Source organism: Columba livia, chromosome 11 (genome assembly GCF_036013475.1).
Source record: "Columba livia isolate bColLiv1 breed racing homer chromosome 11, bColLiv1.pat.W.v2, whole genome shotgun sequence".
Lineage (NCBI taxonomy): Eukaryota > Metazoa > Chordata > Aves > Columbiformes > Columbidae > Columba > Columba livia.
Genome location: NC_088612.1, coordinates 9580011 through 9602003, shown reverse-complemented (window position 1 = coordinate 9602003; position 21993 = coordinate 9580011). Strand labels below are relative to the sequence as shown.

Here is a 21993-nt window from a genome sequence, read left to right as displayed (position 1 = left end):
CCTGTGATACAGCTGTGAAAATAGGAACCATCAACCTGAATCACCAATTAGTCTCTTTTTTTTTTTTAAGATCTATCTATTGAAACATGGTTTCTTATTCTTACAGAAGTTAGCTGTCAAATCGAGGGTTTCAGCAGGACAAGAACTAAGTAGCATCCTTGTGCATCATATATACCAACAAGTAATTTTTGAAACATTGCTTTTTAGAGCACTTTTCTGCTCCCCACCTTTACGCAGATGCTTTGCAACTAATGGCTTGATATGAATTCTCTAAAAAGCACCTGAGCATTGGATTTACTTAACTGCAAATTACTTTTCTATAAACTTTCTTTATTAGTTACAAACAGTACTGTACTTTTGTCCTAGTAGAACCAGCTGAAATTTCTCTGATTATATTCTTCCACTGCAGAAAGTGTATTTGTTGATGTTATAGCTCACGGCAGGCTACAGATTCATAGGGGTTAGGCAAAGAATCACTGAAAAATGATTAGTGCTCACCTTAAAGGTATTTTAAATCTTTATCTACATGAGGGCAATATTCCCTGAACCACCTCCCAGTTTTGAGTCCCTTCTATGACTGTACCATGCTTGGCTTGTGAATCCTGCGGACACACAACCGTTTAAAGAGGTGTATTGCTATGAAACGTATGTTACAATGTAGGAATGTTTCCAGAGCATATCTCAAGTTAATTAGCATGGAAAGAAAAACAAGAGTATTTTACCACAGAACATTTTAATTAAGCTCTGGCTTTAGAGTTTTTTTCTGCCTTTAATCCTACAGCACTTCTATTTGGCGGTGGCATCCTCCTGAAGTCGGGGTTGAGATCATCAGGGGAAATACTGGGTGTTAGGCAGTATTTCCTTCCCAAGGCACAGAAGTGCCGTGCACGTGCTGTGCCACCACAGCCAAGTCAATCCCATTGTTCTGAAACCCTCCACTATCACACAGCGGTCTGAAAGAGGCAAGTGTGATAGCCTGTGTTAAACAGCCTAACAGCAGTATGCTGGTTGTCTCGTATTAATAAATACACATGTATGTAAAAGGAAAGATTTGTCACCTTTCATATGCAATCATACAACAGGGGCTTTAGATTTGAAAGGCTGCTAAGTTTAAAAAAAAAATCCTTAAGAATTATGCTTTGTTCCATACGGTGTTTTTCTTCCTAAATGAAACCCCAGTGTAATTTCCTGTATAATTACCCTTGATGCAATCCTGCCATTGGAGTTTCCCTCAAGGGAAAGAGCTTTGGGTAGACAATGGTAAACATGGGCTGGCTGCAGCGGTGGCAGTGTCCCAAGGGACAGTGCAGCAATTCCAAGAGGCTTTTGGGTAGTGAGATTGGAGTCAGAAAGTTCAAATCTAGAGAAGAAAAGAAACAAAAAAGGTTTGTAACAAAACAACTGCATGATAAAGTCAAGCACAACAAGCACAATCCATGAACAATTCAGAAAATAAGCTGTCTCACATTCTTCAGATTTTGTCAAAAGAACAGCAACGTAACACAAATTACCACAATTAGAGTGAGGTACATGGTGCTTTCCATGTGTAAGTTCAAAAAGTTGAAGTTAAACGTATAATTTTAGCATCTGCAGGCATAAGATTAACTGGTCCCAGATATCCAGGTAAAAATATTATGGCTCAAGCAAATAATAAAAGCCATTAATAGATCATAAAGCATTGTTAGACACAAAGATGAACAAGACAGGTGTTTAGTAATTAATAACTGGTAGTTAAAATAATTAGTAATGATAATTAAAATTCTGAAAAGGATATCAGTATTATTTTACCAACATAATTCAGGAACCAACTCAGCAGGATAGCTACACTCACTAAAAAGCCCAAACTCCACCATCAGCAAAAAGGGATCTGAAGTATTCTGAATTACTTGACATACAATCCAGCCAAGCATAATTCTCACAGGCCCAACCAAAGAGACCACTCTAAAAAGATCAGCACATTCACCATCTCTTCAGTGTGCCCCCCCAGTTTACAAAATGCCTTCATTTTCACCAAAAGGGGTCATTTAATGTGAAAGAGCAATCATTTGATCAGCCTTTGCCCCAGCCACATTCTGGTTTAGAAATTAAAACCGAGATGCTAATCTCCATCTAGAAACTGAGACACAGCCAGGACAGGTGAATGAGTTTAGGTGCTGAGTAATCAAGACAAGATGCAGCACCTGATAAATCAGTTTTGTGATACCACACCAGTTTCAACTTTCAAACACTGTACGGTTTAACCCTATACACAATGTACCCCAACAGCCTCAACTGAGACGACAAACGTGACTAATGGTACATTTGCGTCAGAAAGAAAAGGTCACATTCTGTACCCAAGCAAAGATTGAGGAAAAGTAGTCCAGTCACTTCTGTCATACTGACCTAGGAGGAGCTAAGTATTTAACAGCACCCTTGAAACTGCAAATTTAGGCAGTGACAGATCGAATCTGCTACGTTAAATCACCTGTGCAACCTGCTTCCCCAACACCCATTATCTAACACCTGCCCTAACTCTGCATTACTCCTCCCTCAGTGAAATGTGGGTGTCGCCAGTGGTGGTGCACAGTCTTTAATAAGGTATATATGTGTGTGTGTGTATATAAATATCTAAAAAGACTACAAAGTAGAGTGCAGAAAACTGAAATGGAAAAGAACATTAAAAAAAAAGTTTCACTACCCTTTTAAGGTTCCACACCTTGGCTGCAAACAGATATCATCCTCAAGGCCTTGTATAAGCCATCTACGAACCATTTACCATTTCTTACACTGATTTAGCAATGTTAACTTGCTATTCCTAAACCAAACTTCAGCATCTTCAAGAACCACATTCACAGTCATATTCCAGAAATTATTGTGCAAATCACAATGGGGTGAGAAAAGCAGTTACTGATTTAGGAGATCTTGTACCTGATGTTCTCAAACTCCTTTTCAAAGACTAGAATTTGCAAAAGAAAATGAAACAGCAGCTGTCATTGTGCAGTTTTGGTGCAGCTGATATCCTCATAGCAAACAACTAAAAGTTTCTCCTCTCCTGATACACAGAAATACACAACTGCAAACTGGTCAATTAATACGTTGTCTATGCCAGGGAACACGTTCTCCACAAAGCAGCGCCATTTCCCATAACACAGACTTGTTTGTTCACCCCCCCCTTCAACATGAAGCTTCTTCCCTTCCGTGTATTTGCTGCAGACCTTCTCGTACACTTTTTCTGGCAAAGCAATAGTTCAGCAGTTATGATTTCCTCCAGTGGCCATGGTACAAGTGACCCCTTACAACCCTCCAATCTTCCGCATTGTAACTCTGCCCTTCTGCTTTCTACTTCCACCTTCAAAGCTGACGAATTCCAAAGATGCTGCGAACGGGGGGGAGTCACCATACATCTGACAAAAATCTGAATCTGCAGGTTATTATAAAATATTGTTAAGTCATGTGATCCCACGATGTGCAACCAGATGAGCAAAGAGTCTGAACTGAGGCAGAAGTAAACCAGCTCAGCTGTCACGTTGTACTGACATGGCCAAGGCTGCTCGCATTTCTTCTGCCTTATGTGTAACAAGTCTGCCAGTTTAGGAGTGTGCAGCCTGGCAAGAAGTTGCATTGGTGGCTGATGCATCTAATCTTGCCTCAGGAACTGTAATTCTCATCTATTTCCATTAAATAGTTTCTCCTGCAAAAAGCATCCTTCTTTATACAGTCCTCAAGAAAGAAACCATTTGTAAACACCACTCGACCTTAGAAATAGTTTTTGGATCTCTGTTCTTAGATACTGGACATTTTTGCTCTAATACAGCATTTAAAACCTAATTTGACTAAAGAAATCTTTTAAAATATAAATCCTTGCCCAGCTCTTTGAAATGTTCCTATCACTGCCAGAAAAGCACTTCCACGCTGTAATGTGAAGAATGCAGAAATGTCATACCTTTTAAAAACCTGCAGTAGGTGTTATAGAGGGTCCTCATGGCCAGTTCTTGCAAAGGCAGCACGCGATCTGTTTCCGTCCCGATGGATTTCACCTCTGCTGGCAGGAACACAGTTAACTGGCCCGATGAAAAAGAGAGCAATTTCACCTCTGAAACTTGGATTGGAGAACCACAACTAGAAAGACACAAGACATTTAAAAATGGTTAGAAAACAAACAAATGAAAGTAATGTTATGGAGAAGCCCAGATGACCAACCCAAAGTATCCTTGATACTGTTCTTCAGTGCAGCATCCGTCAAGGATTCCTTGCAGAACGCATTATCTGTTGACACACATTTTCTACAGACCCCCACCTTCTGTGACATGCTAGTCATGGGACATCTGGAGGTCTTTAGTTATCAAACAACATTCAAAAGCTGGAGAAATTAGCACAGAATCCCAGGGAGGGGAACCAAGTGCACTACATGCCCCTTACCTTGCCAACACGCTCATCTCTCTTTGCCTCTGAATGCCGTTATTACTAAATATTTTACATAGGGGAGCAGTTTCATACCTAACAGTTGTCTTCCTGTGTTTTGGATCAAACAGCTGAGAGTGGTAACGGATTTCTCAACTAGAATATGTGAGGCAAAGTACAAGCGCCAAAAAACATCATTTAAGTGCCACCGGGTGATTCTGTGCTGTATCTTCCCTCACCCACAGAGCTCCCTGCGAGGGTGGGGGTGGATGGGTGAACAAAAAATAAAACAATCAGCCTAAGCTGTAGTGGGAAGATACCTGGCAAGTCTACGAGCCTTGTCCTTCCCAAATTATGTGAGGAAAATGAAGGTTTTCGGGATCCAAGGACAGAAACTTAGCTTGTAGTAAAAATAAGAACTCTTTACGTGATCCCTGTTACAAGCTATCATACCAAAGACACACGTATAGGAAAATTCTACTGAGAGGTTGGGGAAGTCAACAAGGCAATCGGAATTGTTTACGACAACTTAAATTTGAAGCCAAGAGGGACTTGTTAGGGCCAGTCCTAACAAATGGAACAGAAACGCAAATTTGTCAGCCTTCCCAGATACTGGACCTAAAACTGAGGTAACTGCATTTGACCTTATCGGATGCGAAAGAAATCTCATAGTACTTCTCTGATAACAAAGGATCTCATCTCCTCTGATTAAAGGAAAAACAGACCAGAGAAACAAGCAAAAAAGGGCAGCATCAAACAGCAAGTCAATAAGCCTCTTGTTAAATATTTAATACTTTCCCACAAACCATTAATGGGGTTAAAATATAATTGGGAATTCAGAGATCCAATATTCCAACAATCCATTTCCCAGCAATCCATACCCAATGAGTTAGCTATGACAACAAACACATCTAGGATGTTTTATTACCAAGCTGATTAACCCCTTACCAACTTGGCTAGAACACACACTCGTAAGATCATCAGAGTTTCTGCAGTTCAGAGCTGGTTTACTCTACATAAAGGGTGAGGCTATTAATGCCCGACCACAACACTGAAAAACAAGGTAAACAAGCGAAACAAAACAACAAGAGGAATAATCCAAGAGATATACACCCCTAAATCAGGATGGATTAGGGAATGAGTCTCAACCTATGAGTAACACTGGGTGCCTGAACAAAGAATTAAAAAATGAACCCACATAAAATCCATGGAGGTTAAAAAGTAGAACAGAGGACATTCTATCTAGCTGGAAAAAATTAAACTGCAGAAGAACCCTGGTGAATAAATAACTGGGGGAAAATGAAAAAGCTGTGACCACCTATTGGCTGCCTTCAACAATACTGACATACACCTAGCTGGGGACTATGAAATCCAATCTGCAAAAAATAAGATCAAAATTTATTTTAAGTGCTGAGATCATCACCTCTTACATAAAAAGATTTCTTTTTCAGTCAGCCTGACTGCAGGATTCCCAGACATTCATTACTTACACAATGCAATTTCTATTCTATTTTCAGAAATCGAGCTTTATGCTAGTAACAGTAGCATGTCAGATTTCATTCTCCAGTGGATGACCAGCCAGAGCACTAAAGCCCGGATCTTCAACCCTGGCCTGGCCCATGAAAACACCACATTGGTTACTAATGCCTTCTTGGAAAGAACACAGAAATTCTTCATATGACCATTATTACATGATTTTAATGTCACTCAGCACATTATCAAATAAAACCTTTGGTTTCTTAATATTATATATAAGTATTCTTCCTGTATCAAAAATTTTCCTTGAAAATAATCTATGATGTTTTGAGATGGTTTCACAACATAAAGACACATATCTGGTGGTACACAAATACAAATATTCTTTCCTGCATTGTCACTAGTGTTTTCAGTCACAATCAATACAGTTTATTACGTTTAGGGTCAATTTAATGTCTGTCTTAAAATTTACAATCAGTTCTGAAAGAACAAAGGCTAGAAATAATTTTTTCTGAAAAACAAGATTAGTAGAAGCTTGAGACTGCACACAGTTCAGCAGAATTATAATCCAACAGCAAGTATTTAAATACCACACAACCAGCTGACACGGGAATATTAGAAAAACCTTAAAATGCCAAGACTCAGCATCTCACATATTGCAGTAGAGTGCAGGCTGAAGAGAGGGAATTTATATTTAATGCAAGATTTGCTGAGAGTTAGCATACCAGAAATTTATAATTAGATGGCAATGGGGACAATCCGCTTCTGATCAGTTTTACACCAGTAAAGCTCCATTCATTGGTGATGCTGATCCTAATTTTCGCCAGTGCCAGTGCAGAAAGAATTAAGCTTGTGTCCTAGACAGACCACTTCTTTCTCACATCCTAACCACAAACATGAGACAGCCGTGGATATTTTTAAAAATCCACATGTAAAAATATACCTGTCAATCCACAATACCTAAAAAAAGTTACTTATTTTAGTTGGTTGGTACTGAGACCTACAAGCAGCTGATACTGGGACGTAACATGAGTGAAGGAGCCGCATGTGACAGATACGGCCCATAACTTACAGAGTGGGGGAATTTATGAACCAGGGAGATGCTGCAACACATTGAAAAATATTTTGTTTATTCTTTAGTTCTAGAAAGCCTGTGAAGGCTACATTTTTGGCCAACCTTTAAATGCAGCTAGGCCTTGCATTACCATTATAAATTCCTTCAGAATAACTGCACTATTTGTTACAGCTTAATACTAAAATATTGAAAGTCAGCAATTAAGACAGAAGATTTATTATGAAAATATAACAGCCCCAGGGTCTGCAGTGATCCCCTCAAAGCAACATCAGTTCTGAATAACATACACGCAAAATCAGTTGTATCATACAGGAAGATATTTATGAGAAATTTTACAAGTAACATGTATGCAAGACGTGAATTAATTCATACCTACCCACTGCACCCAATGACTTTATTATACAGATAAGACGGGAGGCCTTTCAGATGAATATTGTTATCCACATAAACATATTGTAGCTCCCGAGAACGACCTAAATCTGGGATTAGAAAAGAAAAGTCAGGGGGAGAAGGGATGACACAGTGACAATTATAAGCAAAGGAAGGCTCTTGAATTATAAATAAGCCAATTAGACTCAATTTAAGCAAACATAAATTAGTACTTCTTAGTTGTAAAACTTCAGCCAATGGTTTTATTATGGATGAGCTGAAAAGCTGTTTAGAAAATAGCATTTAAAATTACTACAACAAAACCCCTTTCCAGTAGCCCTGAAAAGTCACATTATAAATAATTAAATTTTAACATTGACAAACTCTAAAGTCAATTTGAAGAAGCAAAGGGACAATTGATTTCAAATCTACAGTGCATACTTCAAGTTCAGAAGGTCAAACCTGCTTTCATTAACTCGCCTCATGTCACCGAAATCACAGCATCACTATCTTTAGTAAAGCGGTAAAGATCTAAACAATTATGTGGTCTGTCCCACTCTTCCTTTTCTCCAAGAAGAAATATTTGGTTGATTACATCAGCCATAGGCAAGTACAATCAGTAATCATTCGGAAACAAGTCCATGTGACACAGTAAATTACAGAACACAAGAAAATATACAAGCATTACACTGCAGAATAATATACAACAAAGGCTGGGGCTCCAAGTAAAGGATCACTCCATCTGAAGGTGTGCTGCTTGCATGACTTCTGTGAAAATATTCATGGCTGGCAGTTAAAAGTACAGCATGTTTAAGCAATATCTTCACAGATTATAAATATATTAACATACCTCCAGATAGCAGCATACAGGTATGGAATAGGTTTTTTTGTTTAGAAAATTTAAGTGAGAAAATGGAACAAAATTAAAATTTAGGCTTCTGTGAAGAATTCTCAGACACAAGAATTTTGCTTATCACCAAGATCTTGTCAGTGGTAAATCTGCCTGCTATTAAAACAAGTGAAAAACATGCTAATGTGAGACATTAAAAAAGACAAACCCAACAGCAAACTAAAAAGAACAGTCTAAAAGAGTTTTGACGTGGCAGGAAAGCCGACGCGTAGGGTCATCTGGGCAGCCCGCTTCATCTGCAGCTCCTGCGCCGCTCACCATACGGGCTTGGGAAAAGACACGTGTTTAATACAAAGCACAAAGCGAGTGAACAGTGTTTGAGAGCCCTGTGCCCGGGGGGGGAGAGCTGCAACCCAGACAAATTGTATTATGAAAAAATAAACAAAAATGTCCATATGCCATTCAACTTCTTAAACTTTTATGAGTATGTTATAGAAACTAAGTAAAATAAGCAAGTGTTGGCCTGAATCAGCCACATTGCAAGACGATACTAATATCGACTAATTCTGACTTCCTGTCTTTATCAACTGTCAATTACATCAGTTTGCATAAAGATACAGATAACCAGAGAAATCAGCCTTTTGTAATCGTGGTGAAGAACTGAACGGAAGTTTAAAAAATTTCCATTATATTTCTGTTCAGCAATGCCATTTGGAATAATGATTTCTTATAATTTCCTACTATGACAATAGGTAATACAAGAGCAAGAGCTCTGGACACCACTTAGTGCAGATAAAGCAAATGATATTTTGAGTGATCTCCCCCCAAAAATGTTTGCCCATCTTAAAATATACTGAAAGTCGTCAGCTGTCATCCACTTGAATGGCAGCTGTACCAGAAACCCGAAAAGCTTCTGCTAAGAAGCTGCAGAGGGTGTCACATTATCAAACTTTTGCCATAAAGAACAAGTGATGATACTAATGGAAAATTAATACATTCCTTCTCTGAAATAAAAATATTAACACAGAAAAACTGAGTGCTTTTCTTTTGTTTTTCTTTTCATACAGGCCCTGTTCTGCAACAGTCTATAGAGGTTTCAGGGACCATAATCTGAGCTTTGCTCAATCCGGAGTCCCGTTCAACCATCACATGGCTCTTTGAGCCTGTCCCAAAGACATTCCAGTTCACAGAGGTATCTGCTGCATCCATCAACTGTCCTGCCCCAAGCAGCCAGTACAAATATCTCTGCTGACTGATGGGCACCGCTGTGAGATGCTGCTGTGCGTCGTTATGCGCTAACACCTCAAAAAGATGATTTATTTTGGCTCGGTATTGCAGCTGAAAATAGTTGAGTGAAGCTCTGGGATATTTTTAGATAAAACAAAAACATTGTTATCCTACAATGAATAAAAATATTGCACTACCGAGGCACTATAACACCATGAAATACTGTAAGGCTGGAAAAGAATCACCCAATGAAACGCGAAGCAGCCAGCGTGTGCGCAGCACACCTACCGCTCAGAGAACATCGCCTCGTGGTGCGGAGCCAATTCCATCATGAACAGAAAACCCTGGGTTGCTGGGTAGCTTGAATGCGCTACTGTTATTAATTTAGAGAATGGAAAAAAAAAATTAACAGAGGCTCATCTTGCTCATTTCTACCCAGATGTATGCAAATTGACTGAAAATCAGGCAAGTCAAAAAAAGCCCTAAAGCTGTTCTTTTCATACGCGTTGAGGGGGGAGTCGGGCTGCATCTCATCTCTTCCCTCTGTCTTTATCTTATGCTATGTTTAGATTCTGAGTTCTGAGTTGACTGTATTTCCTAGGTAATTAAAGCAAATTTTTGGATGTTAGACAAAATATCTCAGTAGGAAAAATTCAATTCCCAAAGCCAAATAGCCTGTAACTATAAATGCTTCTTTGATATAGTTTCTTTGCATTAAATAACCAAGCATCTTCTAGTCCCCAAAAGACTTTTTTTTTCCGGTTTCAAACACTATCCATAAAGTTTAAATTTAAATAAATCATCACTTTAAAAAGCTCTTTGTATCCCATCCACATTAATTTTTGTGTCTTATATCAGTCAACAAATATTGTTAAAAGTTCTCCAGAAAACACGCTTCTGAAGAACTCTGTAAAAGAAGGAAGCTGCCCATCTATGAAAAGGCTCAAGCTACAAAGAAGGTTTTCATGTGGCTTTTGCAAGCACTGTACTGTGTCTAAAACATTTCCACTTTCCTCCTTCCAGGCCCGCAGATCAAAGACCTTTCTCCAGAAATGACCCAATGCCATGAGTCCTGAACAAACCCCAATTCTATTTTTTTTTTTTCTTCTTTTTCCTCCTCCCTCTTTTTTTTTTTTAACCTCGGGGCCCTGGCATATGCATTCCACATGGCTGAAGATGGAACAAAAGCTCTTGTGTGTCTGCACTGATGCTCTTTTAACCATACTGTGAGGGCACAGACACAAAAGCAGCATATACTGAGGTAGAATAAGACCTTTGTTTAGTGTGCACTGATAATTACTAGACCCATTTTCTAAACAAAAAGTACACATAAACTCTCAATAAAGCGATATAACACTGAATATTTGCTGTCATAACACACCCTGTACTGCCAGTACACTTGAGATTTTCTGGCCTATTTTAATTCTATTTGTACTTCATTACATAAATTATTTTATTTTTGCGATGTCATCAGATTCAAATTTCTGCTTGCAATGGAATTTGCTTTCAGGCATTGGAGCATTTGGTAACGGTAAAATTTTAAAGTTAAATTTCTATCAAAGGATAATTCATGTTTCAAGTAGATTGATATAAAATGATCGGTAGTTCCATCTGCCCTTCAAGAACAGAATTCCTAAGACCATTTATTAGGGCAACAAGAAAGCTGACAATAACAGGGCTGTCCAGGATAGAGTTTCCACTTTTTCCCTCCCCCCACGCGAATAAATTTATTAGGAAAGCCCAAAGGCTCAGATCCACGCAGTCTTGTTTCTTTGAATGTAGACTGGAATATCCAAGAGCTGAAAAGTAATAATTAAAACAAAAATACTAGCATATCCAAGATTTCAGTGTATTCTGCAAAACAAATTATTAATTCATTATTGTTTACCAATCTGCTTGTTCACTCACCAGTTCTGAAAGTCAGAGAGTGGTATCAGGTATTTTAATTGTATTTTGTGAAATTGCTTCATAGTGTTACACTTTTTTTCTTAAGATGCACCTCTCTCAAAAGAATGTACAGGAGAAAAAACTACATAGTACCTCTCCAGCAGTGCTGGAATGGATCCTACACTGATCAATGTAGGAACGGGAAAATGCAGATTTCCATTACACTCAACAAGAGGCTCCACTGGCAGCTAAGAGGAACATACTTAGACGAGGAAGAATGGATTCCTTGGCATGGTAGATGTCAACCGCCATATGAAATAAATAAAGTCACACTTTAAAAAGCATTAAGCAATATGTTCCAAACATATTTCTTCTAACATGGACATGTCTCATAAAAAAAGAGACAAAAATCCCATTCTGTCAGGAGATTAATAAAATGTCTGCTTTTCTACTCATCTTCCTAGTGGAAAAAAATCATTTGACAATTCTTGCTTGAATATCACTTGTAGATATTTCTGCAGTATCTTTCACTGTTATTTAACTTCCTTACTCACAGCCCTTAACTAGTAAAGTTGGATGCAATACACACAAACATTAGCCAACATGTGCAGCTAGCAGAAATAATGCTACGTTTATGCCTTAACTTCAGTAATTGTTGTGTAGTGCTGTATACCAAGAAAAGTATTTTCCTATACAACAGAATATAGATTTAATCTTTTTGCTTTTCAATGCATTAACTCTCTTCTACTTTATTTCATCGCATCTTGACCACTCCGAAGCCTTCTGATTCTTCAGAGGAAGGATTAAACATTTACATTTCTACTGTGCTCCTTTTCCTCTGAACTCTAGGATTTATGGTTCAGTTTCATATCCACAGATAGCAAATTATCTCCAAATGTTCACCAGTGAGGCACTATTAAGAACTACTGAACAAGGTCAATTGATAGTCTTTGATGTTTCCCGTTATTTTAAAAGTTCCTTTTGAATGTTTTGAATTTGAGTCTAAAAATAAAGAAAAAAGAAGGTGTGTCATTATATTAGAGATTTATTTCCTCCTTTTGAACTTGAAACACTTCAGCAGATCTATGGCTCATCCAGGTCACCGATAAGCTACTAGTGCAAAAGCAGCAAATCTTTTACCTTTTAATATTTCACATCTCATCTGACTGAACAGCATCTTCTTTTTGCAAAATTGAAAAGATTCATCTTCCCTGTCTTATGAAATGGAGTTAGAAATATTTGCCAAAATAGGTGAAGTTACTTTGCTTGTTTTAGTTAGTACTGTGGAATCTGGATGATGCATCTTGGCACTCGTCTTCTCATTTATACAATGACATATGTTGGGACATAACCAAAACACTATGTTTGGAGACATTACTTGCACTTACTTTCCAGTAATATAAACTAAGGTGCTAAGAAATCAGAAAGACATCAAACTTCTTTAAACATGAAATTGCTAAGGCTGAAAAATTAAGTTAAACCTATAAAAAGTAATTAATGTAGAAATTATTATCTCATTCTTAGCCACCTCAATTTTCAGCTTCTTTTCAATGTGGTTATCGTAACTTCATCTGCACCTAATTAACACCAAAATCTGACTATTATAACAACCATTGCTGGCTATTCAAATGACAAGGCAGATCTGCTTGTGTGACTGTATTGCAGCAGAGATTAGCCCATGGCAGGGCTAAAAAGTAACAAACTTGTGGAAGAGGACTTGGTTTTCACAAACAGAATAAACAGTCCACACTTAATGACAACACAACTACTTCCACAACAAACCACCATGCACTGACTGCATCTCCTGCTCGTGAAGACCTGTGTCCTCATTTTGGCTGGGATAGAGTTAATTTTCTTCCCAGTGGCTGGTATAGTGCTGTGTCTTGTGTTGATGGGAATAATGCTGATACCAGAGGGATGTTTCAGTTACTGCTGAGCAGGGTGTACACAGAGTCAGGGGCTTTTCTGCTCCTCACAGCACCCAGAGCCTGGGCTGGGGGACAGGAGCTGGGAGGGAACAGAGCCAGGACAGCTGATGCAGCTCACCCAAGGGACATTCCTGCCACATGGTGCCTGCTCAGCATAGAAAGCTGGGGGAAGAAGAAAGGAAGGAGGGGACACTTGGAATAATGACCTTTGTTTTCCCAGGTAACTGTTCCATGTGATGGATCCCTGCTTTCCTGGAGACGGCCAAACACCTGCCTGCCATGGGAGCGGTGAATGAATTCCCCGGTTTGCTTTGCTTGCATGCATAGCTTTTGCTTTACTTATTACACCATCTTTATCTCAACCCACAGGCTTTCTCACTTTTACCTTTCAGATTCTGTCCCACATCTCACTGAGGGGGAGTGAGTGAGCGGCTGTGTGGTCCTAGTTGCCAGCTGGGCTTAAACCACAACAACCTGTTTCGACGTTTCCAAAGTGTTGAGAGAACGGCAGATAAACTCTGTGATACTGCCATGGAAGTTTTGATGGATGCCTCCACACAGCACAGACTAAACCCTTCGCTAGATTATGCAGCACTGACATTCCTAATGATGAAAAATAGTTTCCGTGGAGTTACTGAGATTCCATGGCAAGTTTTAAACCCTAGCTGAAGAATCTTAGTTAAATCATCAGATCCAGCAAATAGAAACAGATCATTACCCAAAGTGGTAGAGCTCGGGTTACATAGTACCATATTTAAACACAACATCATTTAAACTTTTTCTCTTCTCAGTTAGCTAAAAATAAAGTAAATTTGATAGATGGTCTACTGCTTTAAAACAGACATGAAACCTTAACCTGCATATTTTTTCACTTATTAGCATATTTTCCAACAATATGATCACTGTGACAACTCTATAAACAGAGTTTGTATGGTTTAGCATCAAAGAAAATTACTTGTTGCATTTGTTTTTTTTCTTTTTGGGATGGAAAGTTTGCTTTCCTCCCCTGAGCCACCCCCAGCACAATGACGGTGGTGACTCACCGAGTGGCAAAAACGCGAGGCGGTTCCCAGCCATGGAGAGCTCGTTGAGGCTTGGTAGTTGGCAGAGGTGGCGGGGAACATACCACAGGTGGTTTCGGTCTGCAGTCAGGTACTGCAGCGAAAGGCACATGTGCAGCCTTTCAGGTAACGTTATCAAACGGTTGGTTGAAATGTCCAGCGTTTGCAGCTCCCTCAGGTCTCCAACCTCTGCAATCCAAACAGGGGGCATTGAGAATTAATAGAATTACTTTCACAAACAAGACCACAAGAAAATATCTCATATAAATCAAAAACAAAGGTCATCTGTTAGCTGTGCTGGTTTTCTCTTAATTCACTGGTCTATCGATCCACGCTCAGAACTGATACCTATAATCTCCAGCATCTTCATATTTCAAATCTTTTTGATGAGGAACAACTATCAGTTCGTCAGTACGTTTAAATATGAGATCTCTCAAGATAGAGCATTCCTGAGTTGTGACAATGACTACTGTCAGACATATCAAGTAGGTTCCTGGTCCTAAATCAGAACTAGGAAAAAACCCCAAAATCAAAAAAACTCACATTAAATAGCTTCTTGTTACTGAGGGTGTTTTGCATGAACTCAAACTCATGCAAATTTCTTCTTTTTTTTTTTTTATTTAAGGATGCAAAGCTTATATGTACCTTACTTAAATTGTCTTGCAACAAGACTTACAAATAAATGCATAGCAGTTCTTGCTTAGTGGCAGTCTTTCACCAAGCATGTTTAGGAATAACCACTCTGTCTTCATAATACAATTCAAAAGACCTAGTTTAAATTAGAAAAGAAATATCTTAATAAACCGCAAGTTACACTGTTATGTTATATTGTAGAGAAATACTACAGTAAGTTCTAAGCTATAGTTGCAATAATTACAGCTTCTAGAGATTTTCTTTTTTAACATTCTAAGAATTTTTAAAGCACGTTTTGTATTTTATATAGTATCGCACTATTTTTTTGATGTAGGTAACAAATGAAGTTCTTAAGAGCCTGTACGATGTGATCATGCAACAGCGTGAGTTCCTTGTGTCTGTGGGACCAGGATGTATTTCTCTAAGGACTGACTGATGAATTTATTAAGCATCTCCACAGGTTCTCCCATTCTTTATTTTGTTATTCTTCTACAGTTACTCCAAAAATTGGATAATTCTATACTTTATTTTCCCCAAACATGGGGAAACTTTTGCTCTGTGTTTTAATACTTTACAGCGATGGAACCAACTCATGAGGTGCCTGGTGCCCCTAATTCTTACTGCAGTTCTCAGCATCTTGGAGAACCAAATGTACTTTGCTGTCGGCTAAACGAAACCAGCTCTTGCATCTGATAGACGCTAAAACAAGATTCACTGGAATTTTCTACACTGAGAAGATCAGACAATCTACACAATCTGCACAATTTACAGCTCTATCACGCAGATTTTTTTTAATATATAAATATGGTAACACTGTTTAAGTTAAAGCTAAACAGAGCCTGTTGTGCCCTTAAGCTCTCTCTGCAGCAGGAGCTACAAAATTTGCTATTCCCTGAGCTCAAGGTAGCACCTTGTATACAACCTCTAAAGAGGAAAACAAATTCAAGGTTCATTTCAAGCTGTCTTCCACACAATGGGGAAAAAAAAGGCAAGTCTGAAGTTGACCTTCGAAAAAACGGCTATAAATGTTACCTTCAAAACCGAAAACACGAACAGGAAAAAAAGGGAAGTTCATTATAATTCAGTATTAGAGATTTTCAGAGAAGTACTAATTGAACAAAACGTGTGTGCACATTTAAAAGGAGTTTCTGCCCACTGCAAATAATCCCAGCATTAACTACAATACAGAATCAACAACGCAGTATATCCAACCTTTTAGAAAATACTAGTGACAAAAGCAGCTGCTATACACAGATGACCACATTCTTCAAACCTCTTAGTTCTGATGCCAACAGGAATCACAAGCTTTATTTTAAAAGTTTCCTTTTTACTACAAGATTGAAAATGAATGGCAAAGGCAAAATAATCACTACTAAATAGCTAAAGACTACTGTTGCAAAAGAACTGCAGTAGAACTCATTTTTAAAGAGTTTTATATTCATCACAAACAAAGCCATATGCTTGAAAACAGTGACAGGAAAAGAGCCACCTACATTCAGCCAAACCACTGACCACATGCAGTCAATAACAGGCCCAGCTATTTTCATGCACTAACCTTTTTCTCTGCCACTAAAAACAGTTTTCTAATTCAGTTTAGGTCCAAAATCCCATAAATGTTACGGTTGGCAAAGCTGGCAGAGTTTCAAAGGCATTGCTAGAATGATATGTTTCAAATCTAAGAGGAAATAAAAGTATTCTCACTTTATCCTTCATCCAAAAAACACATACTTGCCCAAAACTTCATCCTCTCTACCTTAATCTTCCAATGCATACCAGATGTAAACATCCGCTTTCAACATATAGTGCCATATGTTACAGAAACACCCACCGACCCATGCAGAAGTTAAAATGTACTCCAAACAACTTAGAAGTGCCATCACATTAAATATACAACACGCAGCCTCACCACCAGGGTGTTGAACACTCATTTTGCAGAACATGCTCAGACATTTACTAATAACACTAAATTGGCTTCAGTCTCGTTAAAGGAAAACGATAAAGAGGAATAACACAAAATATAAACAGCCCATTAGTAAGTTTTTCAAGCTTTTAGTTACAAAATACTATTATCCATGCATTAAAAATCCTGCAACATAAATACTGAAGGATGCCTTGGCTAACAAACACAGGGAAGGACGTACAAATCTCTCTCTTGCTACCAGCTCAGCAAGCACTAAGGCACATGAAAGGTGGACTTCGGAAATTTCAGGAAGACCCAGAAAAGAAAATAGCTATTCCCAAATAAAAAGAACTGACAAAGATGGGCCTTTTATTCAGAGATTCCACCCCCCATCCCTAAGAAAGAGACAAGCATTACACCTTGCCATTAAACTACATAGAGTTCCAATTACATTTAGACGAAATTCGTAAATGTGTAATTCCAAATTTATATTAGCTGTAGGATTAACACTATCAAAAGCAAAATGGCAGAGCACTGAGACCCATTTTGATATCAGAATCCAGAAAACAAACAAACAAATCGTCAGTAGCTTTGCTAAACCTCTGACTCCGAAAAACCTGAGGCCAAAGGTGAAGTTCTTGCCCGATTCTTTGGACCCAAGTGTTTCAGCTGTGTCCGTCTGCATGAACTGCTGCCGTCACAGGCAGCTGGGCAATTCTATGGCTTGGCCATATGGTACAAACATGTTCGTGGTGTAGTACACGCAAAGCGGCTGACAGACTGTGAATTTACACACTACCCTACCTTTATACCCAGAGTCCTGCCTATAGCCTTCTGAAGGTGGTTCCAGTGACACAGATGTACACATAGACACTTCAGACCGTATTTATTCTAAGACTGCCAGCACTTGAGCAATTTTCATCCTTGATAACACAAAGATTCAGAAGCGATTACTGTGGCTCCAAAAAGCAGCCTTTGCATTCTTGGTAACGGCTTTCCCAGCCACTTGGAGAAAGGCACAGGGAACCGTCATCATACACGTTTGGGTTTTCCAATGAAAAACTGCCAAACAAGTTTGTCTCTCAACACAACGAGAAAAGAAACACCAGCATACCTTTGTATTGTAAAAAAGAAAGTGAAACCTTGAAAGAATTTCAGGAAATTTCCAAAATTATTGACCTTCTAACAAAACTGATTGTATTTGTATAAACACACCTAGCATGAGGAAAGAAGAAAAATATTATTTCTGATTCAGGTGGTATAAATACCAGCTTTTAAAATTAATTTCCATGGTTTTACATAAAGGAAAAGATACCATCTGGAAGTAAGCAGCCTATACAACATATAATAATTGCCAAAGGCAATTTAAACTTCCTTAACCTTCTGCGGGTACAGGCCTCACCAACTGCATAACTCAAAAATAACTTACAGTTTTCTTTACATTTCAAGAGCAATCCCACCTTTCCCTGTTGGGCCATAACCCAAAATTTCATCCAAAGATATATGAAACACATCCACAATTGGATGTGAGCGTATGGAAGGCATGGATCTACTTTAAATCAAATGTTATCCGAGTCTTTCCATCCAAGTAAAAGAAAAAAGGGGACAGGAAAGGGCTACAGACCTACCTGCATGAGAATGCACCTCAAAGCAGTATTTAAAAGAAAGCAGAGAACCTATAGGGAATGGAAAAAGGGACTGATAAGCAAAGAGAACTGGCACTTGGAGGTCAGGCCACAGAAGTTCAATGAAAACCACCAGGAGGCCAGGAAAATGGGAGCTCGCAGACAAACAAAAGGTTTCTCAACAAGAAATAAGGAGAAAGAAATGAAAAACTGGTGTCAACAAGGGCTAGAAATTAGGAGGACAGACCAAATATTGAATTAGCTTTTTGCATCATTTTTTCCTGTAAGAATAATGCTGCACATGAGGGCAGAGACAGAATACCTCAGGGAACAAAGACAAAGCACTGAAAATTACCACATCCATTACTAAAATGAAATGAGGCTACTAAAAACTTTCCATCCCAGAACACCAAAAAAATGGTTTATATATCTAAATTGCAAACTCAGGCATGAGGATTCTCAATGAATAGGACATTTTCTGGGATAGCAGCCTAGGGTTGGGAGAAGAAATGCAGAACCTGTGTTCAAAAAAGCCCTGTTAATGTGAACTCAGCACTCCTCAGTGTCTTGTAACACCTGTTCTAAGGGAAGAGCAACCAAGAGTAACCAATGACTAGAACATACATAGAAAGGAGAATGAAAATGCAACCCAGATCTTTCCGAATGTAAATTATGTTACACTGGTTTATCTTTCTTTGATGCAATTTCTTGGTTAATGGTAACACAGCAGTATCAACACCTCACGGCAAATTATTGGGATGGAGAAAACATTACTAGTGGGAGTGTTGCTCAAGGGTCTGCTTCGTTTTGAATTTCCATTTTGTACCTTGGTTAAAAAAAAAAATAAATTAGGTTTCGGTTTGCTATCGAAACAAGCATTTAAAGTACTGGTAATGTGGTAGAGAACCAAATTATCATACAGCAAGAAGATCAAGAACTTTTAGACTTAACTGATTGAAATGAAACGAAAAGGAACAGGAAATAAGCAGAGTAAGAAGGTGCTGCAAGTCAGGCCTCTGAGACAATGAACAAAGAGAGGAACTCTGAACTGGTTCACTCTCTAAGGCAGGGGTGTCAAACTCATTTTCACTGGGGGCCACATCAGCCTCGTGGTTGCTTCCAAAGTGCCAAATGTAATTTTAGGACTGAAAAAACGTACCTACTCCTACACTGAGATCTTGTAGACACCACTGCTCTGAGGATAATGAGCCCCCAGTGAAAATAAGGCAATCTGTGTATGTAGTCAGTATTTTATCAGGAGCAAGAAAACATGTTAACATACCTTTGTAGTGTAGGCAATGATGGTCTTGTTACTATCCTGCAAACATCTGCATCTAACACGCTGCTACCAAAGGGTTCTAGCACAGAGGTGAACCTCCCTCGTCCCACCATCCCCTCTGTAACCCCAGCAGCATGTTGATGTCCCAAGACTGCAGGACGCTGTACTAAAAATCTTTGCTATATACCATGGAGCAATGTCTGCCAGCCTGCGGTACCCACAGGGACACGATCCTGTGAATTCTTCCAGAATCAAGCGCTGTGATGACCAGTTGAGATTGTGAAGCACTGGGCTTCACGCACCCAGTGATCTCTCTCGATCCTGGCGTCTAAAAAGAAAGTTGGTTGCTTCAGGAAAGGAATAGAGGGTGCTAGAAGTGGCTGCCATACTTCAACCTTGACATGCCGTTTTAATCGACTTCCATGAATCTGAGTACAGGACGGGCTGTAAAACCATGCAATGGTGAGCAAAAGGTGGTTTAAGTCTTTCAGACTTACAAAGCTTATTACTTCTCCCATTAGAAGAATGTAAGTCTCTACACATGCCTGTGAATTTGAATTGTGATCCTATTATCAGTTGAAAACTGTATTAGACAGGAAATATAAGTTTAAATCACTATGAGCTTGAGGGAAAAGATCTCCTTTAGATCGGTTCTGGGATGTCTCAGGAGAACTTAAATAGATTTTAAGATGGTTAAAACAAATTAAATAGCCTATTATACATTACATTACATTTACGGTCCTACCACACAGCTCACATTTCATAGCCTATAAAAATTAAATTTTCTAGCACAAATTGGCACTTATGATAGACCTGTGCCATCTTCAAACAAGGAGGCTTGACCGTAACTGAAAATTGGTATAATTAGATTTAAGGACAAAGAAAGGGGGAGGCAAACTGAATCACATTTACATTTGACACTGCTGTATGCAGATCTTTTACTGTGTTTCTTGAGAGAGCTTGAAAAATGTTCTGTTTCTCTTGCCAAACAGACCTCAGGATGATTTTTTTCCTTGTATTTTTCCTATGTAGGCTAATATGTGCTCAATATTTTAAGAAAAAAAAAAAAAGAAGAGAAACTGCAAGAGATGTTGTGATAGATGTTGTGATAGTGCAGAAACTATTTTATGAATAACCCATTTTTTGATAAGGTGCTGAATGAGAGTTCAAACCCATAAATATTCTATGAAAAAAAAGCACAACTCTATCCCAGCTGATCAAACTGGAATCTATTACTTTTAAAGCAATCCTGATGGTTCCATTTCATACAAATAGCCTGGCTGGAAACAAAAGGAAAAAGATTTTTCTGGGGCAAGACTGTCTTTGTGAATGAATATGATCATGTAAGTAACACCTCAAAAGATGTTCCTGATTCTCAGTTTCACCTACTTCAGATATAAACTACACAGACTCTTCTCCAAGACACTTAAGGGGCAGACAAAACCCAAAATCAAATGAAAAATACATACATCTACTGAACGTACCCAAATAGAACATTTTTTTTCTCAACCTTGCTAAATGCCATATGCAAATTTAGTACCAAACCTTATTTATTTTGTACAATCAATCACAAGGAAAGGTGAAAAAAGTGGCTAAGTCTAGTCTTGCTAAATGGTAATTCTAGTTCAGCTAAAAGCTGCTGAAAATGGACATCAGACATGAGGGTCTTGTTAAATCAAACTCTTCTAAAGGACACTGGTTCCCATCTTTTATCACAGTTAAGCTTAAATTAGCTAAACTGGCAGTGTTCTGTATTTCATGGATCCAGCACTCTGCTTGTTCCACAGCATTGGCACTGAAGCACCAGACAGAGAGTGCAGAGCCAGAACGGTTATTAGGTTGTGTCCCTCAACACAGGTTTGGAATTCCATTTTCTTCCCGAATCTGATGGTCTCAATGAGAACACTCAGAACACATCAGATGGTAAAAATACCGGAAATTAACACGCATGAGAAAAGTGGAAAAGGTGGGTGAAAGGCAAGAAGGGAAAAAAAATTGTTTATGCATAAAGGTAACTCAAGGCCATGAAACAATCAGGTTTGCTGTTTGTTTGGTTTGAGGTTTTTTGTTTGTTTGTCTTAGGTGTTTGGTTTTTTTTAGAAGACAACCTACCCTTTCATTTTGTTCTAGTGTACTCTGCCTAGTACCTCACTGCCCCACAGCAAGGTACCACTGCTACAGAACTAGGTACTAGATGTGAAATTACTATTTTAATATTATTCTATGGTTTTATTAAAATGATATCCCAAATTTTGGATAGAGAAGCCAAAACAAAGTGTGAAGAGACAGAATGGTACTTTATC

At 38.6% G+C, this 21993-nt stretch overlaps 1 protein-coding gene across 8 annotated transcripts in view; it reads right to left on the bottom strand.

The window, feature by feature from the left end:
• Positions 1 to 21993, bottom strand: part of LRRC28 (leucine rich repeat containing 28) — a 54666-nt gene that overhangs the window by 6165 nt on the left and 26508 nt on the right. For 7 of the 8 annotated variants that reach the window (XM_065076688.1, XM_065076691.1, XM_065076692.1 and 4 more), the window contains 4 exons: positions 14236 to 14442; positions 7308 to 7410; positions 3923 to 4098; positions 1201 to 1360 (listed from right to left, as the gene is read on the bottom strand). In XM_065076688.1, the coding sequence (XP_064932760.1) occupies positions 1201 to 1360; positions 3923 to 4098; positions 7308 to 7410; positions 14236 to 14442 (646 nt within the window). Of the gene's footprint in view, positions 1 to 1200; positions 1361 to 3922; positions 4099 to 7307; positions 7411 to 14235; positions 14443 to 14929; positions 15018 to 21993 lie in introns of those variants that run through there. The other variant, XM_065076695.1, reaches the window with a different exon arrangement.